The following is a 14,395-nucleotide window of genomic DNA, read 5'->3' on the forward strand; positions in this document are numbered from 1 at the left end:
CCAGATCTTTCTTGAATATATATAGTCTTCTATCCATTATCTTTTTTAGTTGATGCTCAACCTTCATTTAAAAATATCAGTCATTGTCAATGCCAATTCTTCATTGGCTGAAGAATTATTTGGATTAGAGGAAGTTGGCCAGAGGCAATAAGGTTAAGAGAAAGATTGACTAATGCTATATTTTGGACAGAATAAAATGAATAAAAACTAGCAATTTTGTTAAATATAAATGCTATTTAATAACTATTTTAAGCTTTATGGAGTGGTTTTGCAACAATGTTTATGTTTATTTTTGATATTTGTACATAATTTTATTTGCTTATCAAATTTTTTATCCTCTTAATACTTTTTTTGATTATTATTTTTAGGAATTGATTATTATTTTAGGAAGAATTAATAACACTAATTAGCAGCCTTTTTTTTTTTTTTTTGCTTTTCAGGGCTGCACCTGAAGCATATGGAAGTTCTCAGGCTAGGATCTAATCAGAGCTGCAACTGCCAGCCTATAAAATTGTAATTATAATTATAATAATGACCATAAATGAATAAAATTATAGACTTTTTAATATCCTTTTGTTAATTTGCATTTTCAGATATTTCTCTAATAAGCAAGAAGTAACAAAATATTTTATATATTAGACACATTATAAAAGATTATTGGTCACTTAAGTTGTTACATTACGAATAACATAGAGCAAGAATAATTAGATGAAATTGATTTAGGAATTTTTAAAAAGGAAAATAGAGGAAAAAACAGAGATTTTTAATAATTTTTATAAAAATAGATTCACAAATTGTTACATCCTACCCATGGTTCTCAAAGAATACAAGTATTCCAAAAACAAGTAATTGGAAATACTAACATTTTACCATATAATCTCAAGATAAAATTATGTAATATTGGCCACTCTGCTTTATGGCATATTGTTTTGGTCCCAATCACTTTAGAATTTCATTCAACTAAAGACTATTTTATCCAGAATTTAGTTTAGAATTACAGCTGTTACTTCCTAGCAAACTTGTTAGATGGTGCATATAGACATAAAACGCATCATGTTATAAAATAAAGAAAAAGTATATATAGGTGTGCATGTTTACATGAAAGAGAGTTTGTTCTAAAACACCACCAGTTTAAATGAAGAACATTGTAGAGAACAACTTCTTTGCTGAATGTGTTGTTCATATTAAAATGTTTCAATTTATATATATTAAAGGAGACACATTTTATTGTCTCATGTGCAAATAGCACCATTTCAATCGGTAAATACACTCTTCTTTACATTTAGTGTCACTTTAACAATATGAAAGGCTTTTCTTTTGGTATCCATTAGTTTCATCATAGCACTTTATATTCAATATATTTTTGAAAGTTCTCAATTTATTTTCCAAGGTAAAAGGTTTATAAATTGAATTCTATTTTCCCTTGACATCCTCTTGTCCTATAAAATGATGATAAAGGCTTTTCTTTTTATAGTAAAGCTTTTTGTTTGTGCTTGTTAATTTCTTATCCAATAGGCAATAAAACATTGTCAGACAGAATACGTAGAGATCAAGATTCAGATTTAATTTTCAAATGCTTGGTTGTCTGTTTCCCCTGACTTTCTATTAAACTTAGTAATTGAAGGAGAAGTAGGCTTTTTATACATTATTCATATACTGAAACTTTTTAAATTAATGACGAATGCCATTATGTACCATTTAATAGCAATTCTGCTTTTCTTATAGAGCAAGGTGACCCAAATTCATTCCTAAATGAAGGACATATTCTGTTAAATAATCTAATGATGGGAACAAAAGTAGATTTAAAAAATTTATGTTCAAGAGGATTAAACATAGATATAGATATGTGTATAAAGATATACATATTGAAATTTTGAGATAGATTTTATTAGTCAATCTGCACACCAACTGACAATATAAAAGATAAGAATATTAAGAATAATTAAAATTAAAAATGAATATAAGATTAACATTGCTTCAAAAATCTTATGTTGCTAAACTAGTAAATCAGTTTATGACTAGGCCAAATAACCTATACTATTAAATATATCAGAATAAAAATTGTCTTTTCTATTGTAAGTTTTGGGCTCATGAATTAAATCCATGACCATATACTTCTAAAATACATATTATTTTTCATCTGTGCAGACTTTGTTATGTGTAGCATACACAATGGTTTTTTGATTCGCATTCTTAAATATTCCTGCAACTTCTTCATAAACCAGTTTTACAATGACAAGTTTAATTTCTGATAAGAATCTTGTTACAATAATGTAACTACAAAAATTCCCTATTTAGATACTCTCAGTTCCCTGTAAGTAAAGATATGGCACTCATTAAAAAGACTTCAATAAATATACTTTCTTAGTGGCAGATTGATTCTTTTAACAAATATTTCCTCACTATATTCTATATGCAGACATTAGCACTGAGGATTATTAGATAACAAAAAAGCATTAGAAAATAGTCCTATTTCCAATAACTATATGGCTAATTACAAAAGATGGAAATTAATAATGGTCTTCCAGTGTACAGTAGATAATAAACAGAAAGTATAAGGTGGACAGCTACAAAGTATTCAAAGACAAGATGCCAAAATATATGACATAACTAATCTTGATTGTTTGCTTTGTGCCAGGCACTGCATTTTACACCTCAATAAATATTCACAACCACCCTATTCAGCATGTCCGATTTTCTTCATTTTACACTGAGGAACTAAGCCCTAGAAAGTTATTTATCAAAGCTCACAGAGTTAATAAGTGGTAAATTCAAGCTCACATCCATCATTTCTAAATATTGATTTTTGGTATTCTTCTATTGACAATTAGGACAAACACTATTTGACCACTACTGGACATGAAACTAAAATAAAAAAAATATGAAGAGAAACAAATTTTATGTGTAATGAAGACACATAAATATTATAATATGCCAGGGTAAATGCTATAGTAAAACAAATTACACACACACACACACACACACACACACACACACTACTGGAAACATGCAAATGGAAGCAGCACTCTGTAGGGGAGTTGGGACAAACTTCAGAAAAGCAGTCATTTAAGCTGAGGTTATATATTCAATGCATCTATGTACATATATGCCATTGTATAATCCAGGCATGGATATCATGTGACCTAGCAGACAAGGAACAGTTCAAGGTAGAAGAAACCATGTGTGCAAAGGACTGGAATCATGAAAGAACATACATTTTTCAGGAAAAAAAAAAAAGTAGGTAATGAGTTGCATTTGAAGAAATATAAATAGCTTAAATATAGGGCAAAAAAAATGGAATGTTAAACTGGGATCAGATTGAAATATTTCATGGACTTTTCTTAAAGTCCATGAAAAAGCTAATCTTCTGGGATATGGAAGCTATCATTATTTTCAAGCTGTTATTGAATTTAACAAATGAGACAAGAGAGCCTGAAATGAGGCAGCATCAGCTTGATAGATCATCACTGAACTGAGATATTCAGAGTAGAGCTCAGAGAGCTGGGAATAGAAAGGCAAGGAGTGACATAGAACAATTGAAGAGGCTCTGAGATTTTTACCTTAGTTCAAATTATAGATGCTGGTGCCCTTATAAGCAAAGAGAAGAAAGAAAGAGGAACAAATATTGTAGCTAGAAGATGGACTAGAGGGTGGGAGCTGAGAATAAGAAACTAAATTTTGTTTAGATTGAGTAAATGTAATATAACTAAGTAAGAACCAGAAAGTTAGAAATGATGAATGTTAATTCCCTTTGAACACTGAAGGATTTCAGATTCTTAGCTATAGAATTATTGCAAAAGTACAAATTTCTTGAATATTTTAATATAAGGAAGCTTCAGTAAAAATCAGTAACAGTCTTTGTCTCAAAATCAACTTTAAAAACTAGTTTCCTCTCTCTAATAGAAGGCTCAAACTCTGCATGTATTTTCTTTTGATAGTATGTCTGTTGAATAGAGCAAAATTTCTTTTTCATATGAATGAGAAGTTACAACAAATGATTTCAGTTCATTTCAAAGCATTGTTGAGAAATATATGATCATATTTTCTTAAGAAAAAATGATAAAAAGAACAAATTATTTTTGAGGTAATATTTATTTGCCAAAATATTTTATAAGAAAATTGAAATAAAAGAAATGCTTTATCACATAAATGCAAGACATCTTATTTTGAACTCCTATGCCTTCTATAATACAGAATATTTCAGTGTAACTAAAAAATAGTAAAAGGAATGTTTTGCGTATCTTCAGTTCAGTTCTTTTTTGAAGTTTTAAAATAGATATTATTGCATGATATTTGGCACCACTGTTTAAATTAGTAGTGAACTTGGTCAAATTCTAACTATAATACAATAATAATAAAATCCCTGAAAATTCAGTCATGTGTCCTTACACACCATTATTAAATTGTTGTTTCTTTATCAAGTTGTGATATACTCATTATAATATCTCTAAATTATATTAGACTTTTACTTAACTATAGTTAAGTAAATGATGAATGGGAATATTGAAATTAGAAATTATTTATTTTGGACTGTGGTCCCTTTTTGATATTCTTATTTAAAAAGCAAACACTAAGCTCTCTTATTTAAAATATTGAAAATATTTCTTTCCTCCCTTTTTTGTTTTTGCAGAAGTCTTAAATACCCTTATGAATAGATCAATCTACCTGACATTTTCCTTATTTATATTTTATTATATGTTGGACATATTGTCTTTAAGGGCTTTAAAATAAAGATTTTCTTTGTAGTTCCTAAAAGTACAAGAGCAAAGTTCAGGTAGTTTAAGAAGCCAAAGCTTTGTTCTTTTTGCCACTTGCATACACAACTTGACATACTGACATTAGTAGGTGGTAATGTGAGATTTGAGTATTTTTATGCCGACATTCTAAAATACTTTCACTCTATTTCAGAGAGTGAGCCTTCAGTGCTGTTAAATGTTAAAAAGGGTCTAACTGAGAAGCTAAAGTTAAAGTTAGCATTATTGGACTTTAATGGGCTTTGGAAGTTCTTTGGACATCGCTAATTATTCCACTAATATTTCTGCATCCATAGTATTCATTTAGGCAACAGAGGGGAACAGTTATTTAGGCTGTGAGAAAATTAATGGGCTCACCTACTCTCCTGTATTATAGAAGCAATTATTTGGTGATTTTCTCTTAATGTTGGGCACCTGTGTGCATTAAAATTTCCCGATGAGGTCTTAGAAATGTGTAAGTGGTTTCCTGTGTCTTTCATTTAAAAATATAATTACAGCAAGTATAATTATAATATTCATTTCTAACTTTCATTAAAAAAAAAAAACAGCTGTAGACATAACTTTCCTGTTTTTTTCTAAGAGAAACTCACAAAAGTCAGTGAATCACATTTTCCAGGGTGACCTCTTCCAGACTATAATGGCTGTGTGGCTGTGTCAGGAACCCAGTATGTATCACAGCATATGGAAGTTCCCAGGCTAGGGGTTGAATCAGAGCTGCAGCTGAGACCTACGCCACAGCAACAGCAACATCAGATTCCTAACCCACTAAACGAGACCAAAGATCAAACCTGCATCCTCATGGATGCTAGCTGGGTTGTTTACCACTGAGCCATGACAGCAACGCCCTAAATTTTGGATTATAAAGATACTGATGAAATAAGTAAAGTAACATTGATTCTTTAGTAAATTTGATTCATTTAGAGTTTTCATGATAGATCAGTTTTCATTTTTAGCCCTTAGTTTGCCAAACTTGTTCTGATACCCCCTTATATGGAATCAATTTCTAATATTTATTTTTCCCCTTTCATAAAATATGTCTATGAATTTTTCCCAACTTTTAAGGACTCAGGTTATATTCATAATAGTTGATTCATAAACAAAACTAAACAAAAAACCTCATGGCTATTGTGCTCTGTTCAGGCTTGTTTTCACTAATGACATTTTAAGGAAACCATTTCCTTCCAGACTGGTTCTTAGCCACACAGAATTCATCAGACCTAACTTAGGCTGTCTTTCAGATCACTAATATTCTTGTCTCCTATGCTTAATCTTCCAACAATTTCTTGTATGAGCTTTTAATTCCAATTATTATTTTTTTTCATTTCCAGAAGATACTTTTTATTTATGTTCAACTATCCTCATTTTTATTTTAAAGATCTCTATTATTTACTGAAACATAGCCAACTTTTGCTTTACACTCTGCTAATTCACGTATTTAAAGCCTTTGTGGGTATGACTTTGGTTTTTTAATCTCAGACTCTTTTTTCAGGATATATGCGTCTTGCCCATTTTGAGAATTATTTTACTCTAATTTCTTCATCTTTGTTGGAACTTATTTGTTAAGAGTTTTTGAGGCATAGTTTGGAGGTAGCTTTTTTGAAAAAGCACTTGCTTCTCTGAGGAGGCTAGGCCATTATCAGTCAAAGATCAGTTTGTCAAATTCTCAGTTGTGGTTTTTCAGTTTATTCACATAGAGTTCAGAGCTATTGAATTTACACATTCGGAATATTATGGTTTATCTTTGAGTTGGTTGTGTGTGAATAAAGGCTCCAAACTCTGATGAGTGCTTGTATTAGTTATGGATTGAGTGTCAAGGAAGTTTGGGTTTTTTGTTTGTGAATCAACTGCATTTGACATCAAGGTTTAAACCAGGCAGTTTTCTTTTTGGTTTGGGGTTGTGGTAGCAGTGATGGCTGGAAAGAAGAAATGACTTTCTCATTCACCCTTAAAATGATAATTTAGCATTCTGGGGAGTGGAGTCTTACCAGACTCACTTCTTTGAATGCGCCTTGGGTCTTGCCTCCTATTCTCTGAGCCACTAAAGACCTTATAAATTAAGGTTTAGGTATACCTAGATCAGCTGACACTGTCGAAGAGAAAGTTCCATCAGTAGTAAGCTTTTTGTATTCTTGCTTCCACTTAGTTCTTGACCTGCATTTTTATTATTTTCTTCCTATCTCCTTGATATGTCTAGGAAAAGTTCTCAAGATGTTTTATGTAGAATTTAATGTTGTTTTCACTACGATTTTAATACTGGTACTTACTCTGACATATTTAATGTAGTCATTATGGTATGGGGTTTAAAATGAGATCTGCATAACTCTGCTATCAATTGTCTTTGTGATTATGAGTCAGTTACTAATTTCTCTGTGCTTCCCTCTCTTCACCTACAAAATAATAACAATAAAAGTTACTCAATGGAAAGGATGTCATAAGACAATGTATGAAAAGTATTTTACATAGCCCCTAGAAAATTGTAATTGTTCAATAAATGTTAGCTTATAGCAGCAGCAATAGCATTATACAAATAGTATAAATGGACTTTGTGATTTAAAGAGCACTTGACTGGCTGTTGATCTGAGACTGACCTAGTCTCAATCACTGACTTTAGTAGCTTCAATGGCATGATAGGGCAGAATTCTAGCTGTGGTTAAGTGACAATTGTGAAGTAAGAAATTGGAGACAGTTATAGTAGAAAAACGTTCTGAGCAATTTGTGAAAAAAAGGATATGGAAGTTTGGGGAATAGTGTCAGAAATGAGTATAGAGTAAAAGAAAAGTCTCATTTTATTTTAATGAGAGGCATAGATGTCTTGCAATCTGTAGAGGTTAGGGTTTAAAAAAGAGAGGTAAATAGAGCTGATGAAGCATTAAATGTGGAGGATATGGGAGGAATTTAGATCAAAGCAAAAATGCCTTCAATGGGAGAAAAGAGAGGCAGCTGCTTCTCTGAGATTTGAAGAAAAAAGGTAAGTGTTAAGTTCAGCCAATATAGGTACTATTTAAATTATAGAATGAGAAGTTGAGAGATTTCACACTTGATATCCTCAGTTTTTGTGTAAATTATGGCTTCTTCACTTCTGAGAGAGGCTCTGAAAAAAACATGTGATTTGAATGAAAGGCTGAACTTTTGGACTGTAGAGAACTCACACATATAGCAAAGATTTTCCAAATAAACCAAAGGCAAGTTGAACTCAGAGACCATGGACTTATGGTACCACTGATCTGGATGATTATTCAGTCTCCTTCATCACTTTTCAGTCACCCAGCAATAGGCTGGTGGTTAAGTTGATTCATGAGGAGAAAGTTCCAGGTGTTGCGGAAGGACGACAAAATGAGATCACTCTGACCACTGTGAGATCTGTGATAGAGATGGAAGTGACATTAGCATGGAAGGAATGAAAGATTACAAGAGCAAAGTACATGTATCTTGAGCTTATAAGAAAAAAATTTTATTGATGCACTGTTTTAAAAGGGCTACAATCCTATGATAATATGTCTGAAGTAATAAGTTTAAATTGATTTTGTGCTTAAATTTGCATATTCTCTGGTAAATTTCATAATATTGAAAAAAGTTTAAATTTTTGAATACCATGATAATTTAGATAATTATAATAGTTATTATGCTGAACTTAGCAATACCATATATATGTATATATGTATTTCTTGAAATAATATTTGTTGATCAACATTCTTCTCATTTTAGGGAATTCCTATTATGGCTCAATAGTAATGAACCCAACTAGTATCCATGAGGATGTGGGTTCAATCCCTGGCCTCGTTGAGTGGGTTAAGGATCCAGCGTTGCAGAATCTGGCATTGCTATTACTGCAGCATAGGCCAGCAGCTACAGCTCAAATTTGACCCCTAGCCTGGGAACTTCCATATGCCACAGCCATGGCCCTAAAAAAAAGGGCCGCACCTGGGCATGTGGAAGTTCCCAGGCTAGGGGTTGAATGAATAAGGAAAATTGAAATTCCATAGTGATTAATGTTTTAAAATCATGGCTGTCTTTTGAGTTCACCTCTCTCCAAAACACAAAACAAAAAAAAAAAATCAAAAAGTAAATTTAAAATTGGTAAAAGTTGAAGGCAAATAGGTACACTCTGTTCTGAAACTCACTTTTCACATCATCTTGAACCAGACATAAAATTGTACTCTAATTATGTTATTAGTACTTTTGTTGTGACTTATCATGTATTTAAATATATGACATCTTAAAATTGATTTCATAAGAAAATAATTTGTTTACTGTGTATAATTGTCATGTATATACTTGACACCTGTCAGAGTCACTTCTTATATAGTTGACCCTTGAATAACACAAGGGTTAGGGACACTGAAGCCCAGTACAGTTGAAAATCTACATGCAACTTTATACTTGTCACTCCTGCTTGGCGGTTCAGCATGGGCAGATTCAACCAACCAAAATCCTGTAGTACTGTAGTATAGTATTTTTTGAAAAAAATTGACGTAAAAGTGACCCTCCACAATTCAAATCCATTTTGTGCAAGGGTCAACTGCATATAGATTTTGGTCTTAAATCATTGTTGAAAACTGAATAGACTTAAAAGTTAAACTTGAAAATTCTTTAAACTGATCACAAGGAGTTCACATCATGGCTCAGTGGAAACCTGACCAGTATCCATGAGGATGTGGATTCTATTCCCTGGCCCCACTCAGTGGGTTAAGGATCCAGTGTTGCTGTGAGCTGTGGTGTAGGCCCTGGCAGCTATAGCTCTAATTTGACCCTCCCCTAGTCTGGGAACTTCCATATGCCACAGGTACAGCCCTTAAAAAGACTAAATAAATAAACAAACAAACCACAAGTAGAGTACTTATTGGAATTTTTATTATTCACTGTTTAACTTACTAGTTTCAATTATACTTGGGAGAGGAGGAGAATTGGTTCAAAGAATGCTAATGATCTTGGCAACTATCCTCACAAGTATTTTCTGAAATGAGAAATTTTCAGATTCCCAAGAGGACCAAGCCTATTCAAAGAAAGAGTAATTTAAAGTAGAGTCCTTACTGACAATATACATTTCATAGTAGAGTTTTATATATTAAAAAAAAAAGAAGAAAAAGAAAAACCTCAATAGAAGGAGATTCAGATATAGAGAATAATCCAGTGATTTTCAGTGGGGAGAGAGAAGAATGGGGTAGGAGAAAAAAAGGGGGGATTTAAGGAATTATAGAAAATCATCAGTATAAAGCTTTTGAAAACTATAAAGCACTATAGAATTTAAAGAATCTTTCATTCAGTTTTTTAAAAAGTCCAGTAAATATGATTTTTTTAAAACTTGTGCCTCATTTTTGACAATTGGCACCAAATGTAAGAAGGAAAATCATTTAAAACAGCTATTTCTGATTTACCCAGGCTTTTGGATTAAATGGTTGTTTCAGGAAAGTTCTGTTAAAAAACACCTTAATATGTTTAGGTAAAATATGGCACTTTGTGGTTATAATAACTTATATATTAGGAATATTGCAAAGTGAAATTACGTATTTATTAAAATTGAAAGTTAAGTTATCATCCAAGTTGGTCTAAGGTGTGAATTCCGGGCTGACAGATATGTACAGATTTATTAGCATTTAAAAAAACAGATGCAGGAGTTCCCGTCGTGGCTCAGTGGTTAACGAATCCGACCGGGAACCGTGAGGTTGCGGGTTCGATTCCTGGCCTTGCTCAGTGGGTTGAGGATCTGGCGTTGCCGTGAGCTGTGGTGTAGGTTGCAGATGTGGCTCGGATCCCGCGTTGCTGTGGCTCTGGCTTAGACCAGTGGCTACAGCTCCGATTCAACTCCCATATGCCATGGGAGTGGCACAAGAAATGGCAAAGAGACCCAAAAAAATTGAAAGTTAATTGGTAAGAATTGTGCAAAGAACCTTAATATACCAAGCAATTATGATGATTTTATCATAACTGCCTTTTCTTTTCTAAATGTGATTATATTTTGTGATGTATGTTGTTACAGGATTTACTTTAAAGTATTAAATTTTAAATCTCACAACAAAAAACTGTGTAAAAGAAGACAGACAGAAAACAGACCATATATAATAATCCCCTCAATATAAAGTTTAAAAATAGGCATAACTAATAAATGGTGTTAGAAATTAAGATATTGCTATCTCTGGGGAACTAGATATGGCTGGAAGGACTTCTGGGATGCTTGTAATGTTTTATTTCTCAATGCAAGTACTGGTCCATTGGATGTGTATATTTTGCAAATTTTTATTAAGTTGTGTATTTATAATTTGTACATTTTTTTTTTGCTAGTCTTTATGCCTCATTAAAGTTTGCATTAATGGTAAAAAGTGTATTTCAGGGAAATACTCATGTTAAGCATAAGTTAGAGTATAATTTTCAACTAAATCTTTGATTCAGCATGTCTCAAATTTGCACATAGTATGTAAAAGAGGTATCTGATTATTTAATTCAACCTCTGATTTTAATTTTATTTGGAAATGTGTTTTTTATGTCTTATCCTATACTTTGTTAAGTGAATAAAAACCCGGGTTTAAAACTTAAAAATAAACACTTTGTTAACAATTTTTCTTTCTCTTTGTTTTCTAAAGTGGTAATGTGACCTATCTTGGAATCTAATTACTATTCCTCTAATGCAAAAATGCAACTCTGCTATTGTGTAAAACATACAGAGCATTTAAAGAGAATGAGATGGTAGTTTGAGCTTGTCCTATTCTAAAGATGAGAATTTTAACCAACAAAATTCAAGAAATATTTTATCCTGAAGAAAAATATCTGGATTTCTTACTTTAGGTTACCTTGTCTAACAGAGTTATCTTGAAATGTTTTAAGTGGTAAAGCACATGCATGGAATTTAAAGCTTAGAGATTCAAGCTCATGCTGAATCTTTAACGCATATTTGCTATTATTTACTATTATTGTCATCACTTATAGCCCAACTTTACCACTTTGTAGTCTTTGGCTATTTAAATTTAATTAAAATTTGGAGTTCCCTTGTGGCACAGCAGGTTAAGTCTGGTGTTGTCACTGCAAAGGCCCATGTCACTGCTATGCCTCAGGTTCAATCCCTGGCCCAGGAATTTCCATATGCCATGGGTGTGGCCAAAAGAAAAAAGTTAAAATTTTAGTCCTTAGTCATACTAACCTCATTTCAAGTGTTCAGCAGTCATATTGGACAGAAGACACTGAGACAATTTCCATTATCATAGAAATTTCTGTCAGACAGAACTCATTTATGTAATTAGAATTATATGTTCCTCAGAGAGTTTTATCATTTTCTTTTGTTTTTAGGGCCACACCCAGGGCATAGGGAAGTTCCCAGGCTAATGGTTGAATCAGAGCTATAGCAACTGGCCTATGACACAGTCACAGCAACACAGGATCCAAGCTGCATCTATGACCTACACCACAGCTCACCACAGTGCCGGATCTTTAACCCACTAAATGAGGTCAGGGATCAAACCTACATGCCCATGGATACTAGTCGGGTTAATTGCTGTTGAACCACAACAGGAACTCTGAAAGTTTTAATTTTATTAAACAAAATTATATTTGTAGACTTCTTAGCATTGCAATGATAAATTATAAATGCACATATATATGTATATATCTTTAGTAGAAATAAAAATGACCAGATAATTAAACATAGGATTAAAATGTAAAAGTTCCATATAGCCTTGTGAAATTCATTAAGTATCTTTCCTCTTTCAAATATTTCACTATGACATAATTCTTAAATTGGCATTCTGAAAATTTTTCCTGAAGTAGAATCTATAGAGTCAGGCTAATATTATGTTCACAGCTTTATTTTAAAAGGTTTTCTAAGCAACTATTCCTTTTTAAATTCTAAATGTGAAGAAATCTTAACATAGGCAGATCATAGGTACAATTAGGATATAAGCTAGGAAAAAAGGAAGCTAGGCTTGCCATTCTAACCCTCTTTAATTATGATATGGCATTAACTAATTAGGATCTCTTTATAGCTCTCTAGATTTATTCTTTAAAAGCTCTGAATACTGTCATATTGCCTTTTGAAATATTTTAATGCATTACTTTATTTTCCCCCTTTAGGAAATAGAAACACAATCACCTGCTATGCCTATTACACAGGGCAGTGGTTAGGGAAACTACCAATCCCATCCTTAAACCAATTTGGATCACAGCCTAGAGTCAAACCCATCAAACATGCCAATCAAAACACTAGGTTCATCAACTGGACTGTGTTAGTGTCTATGCTCTTTGTATTCACAGTTCAGCAGTCATTATCCTAATAACAGCCATGCAACCATGTATATATACACAGTTTATAAATCTATATAATAATATAATAAAACTTAGAAACACATAAGTTGAGAAAGCCTTTATTCTATGATTATTACACAAGAAACATCAATCTTACACACAGAAATAATCAAGATTGGTTTTTTCCCTGCTTATTTATAACCTGTTTTTTGTTTTTGTTTTTGTTTTTCTCCTAGGCTACTGATAAAGATACCGGCAATTATAGTGCCATGGCATACAGACTCATAATCCCACCAATTAAAGAGGGAAAAGAAGGATTTGTGGTGGAAACATACACAGGGCTTATCAAAACAGCTATGCTCTTCCATAATATGAGGAGATCTTACTTCAAGTTTCAAGTCATCGCAACTGACGACTATGGGAAGGGACTGAGTGGCAAAGCAGATGTGCTTGTGAGTAGATAAAACTTCAGATAAGGGGGAGCATGCAGAACTAGTCATGGGTCAGTGTTTTAATTCCTAAGACTTTTAAGTATTTTAAATAGGATTTCTAAAACATGCATGTGATTAATTTTCAACCAGGTTGTTAATATTTATAGTTTAGAATATTAAAAAATACAGCTTTAAAAAAAAAAAAAAAGGAATTCCTACTCTAGTGCAGTTAGTTAATGATCCGGCTTGTCTCTTTGGAGGCACTGGTTCAACCCCGTCGCCAATGCAATGGGTTAAGGATCCGGCATTGCTACAGCTGTGGCATAGGTTAGAGCTCTGGCTCAGATTCAATCCCTGGCCTGGGAATTTATATATACCGAGGATGTGGCAAAAAAAAAAAAATACAGCTTTATGGTTGTTTATTTTTTTGACTTTTCAGAAATACAGCATAATGTTTTTATATATGATTGTGACAAGTATGTCTTAAGCGTTGGATTTCTGTTTGGTCTGCAGATCTCATTTTTAAAATAAAATTGGCTAGAGCTACTTAAATTTTAAAATGCTTCACAGAGTTGTACTATAGAAATTAAAATGTATGAAAATTTTATTACTGCTTAAATTACTGTTAACCTTTTTGTAATTAAGAAAACAAAAGGAAATGTTTTGGAGCAAATTTATGTTTCAGGAGATGAGATTTCCTTATTATACCAAAATTTCCACTGATGACATTTGACTAAGCTATATTTAGCTCCAGTCAATAACACATTTCTACTCTTTTCTTAGGTTGTATACAAGCTCATTTTTAGATTATTCCCAAGGGTAATCTGATATTGCCATTTATTCAAAACCTTCAATACCAAAGTCTATCCTACAGAATTGCTACCAACTTTGGAATTGTCAATTATTTGAACTTCTCTCTGATGAAGCTAGTACAAGTTATAAGCATCATTAGATTGGAAATACTTGTCACATAAAGACAGA

At 32.4% G+C, this 14,395-nt stretch overlaps 1 protein-coding gene and 1 long non-coding RNA gene across 3 annotated transcripts in view; one reads left to right on the forward strand and one right to left on the reverse strand.

Annotated features, from left to right (window-relative positions):
* PCDH15 (protocadherin related 15) overlaps positions 1 to 14,395 on the forward strand; it is an 857,865-nt gene that overhangs the window by 791,883 nt on the left and 51,587 nt on the right. The window contains 1 exon segment of the mRNA XM_021073535.1: positions 13,220 to 13,435. Coding sequence (XP_020929194.1) covers positions 13,220 to 13,435 — 216 coding nt within the window.
* Positions 604 to 14,395, reverse strand: part of LOC102158750 — a 102,738-nt gene continuing 88,946 nt past the window's right edge. For both annotated transcript variants that reach the window (XR_002338790.1, XR_002338789.1), the window contains one exon: positions 604 to 8,114. This is a non-coding gene — a long non-coding RNA (uncharacterized LOC102158750). The remainder of the gene's footprint in view (positions 8,115 to 14,395) is intronic.

Source organism: Sus scrofa, chromosome 14 (genome assembly GCF_000003025.6).
Source record: "Sus scrofa isolate TJ Tabasco breed Duroc chromosome 14, Sscrofa11.1, whole genome shotgun sequence".
NCBI lineage: Eukaryota > Metazoa > Chordata > Mammalia > Artiodactyla > Suidae > Sus > Sus scrofa.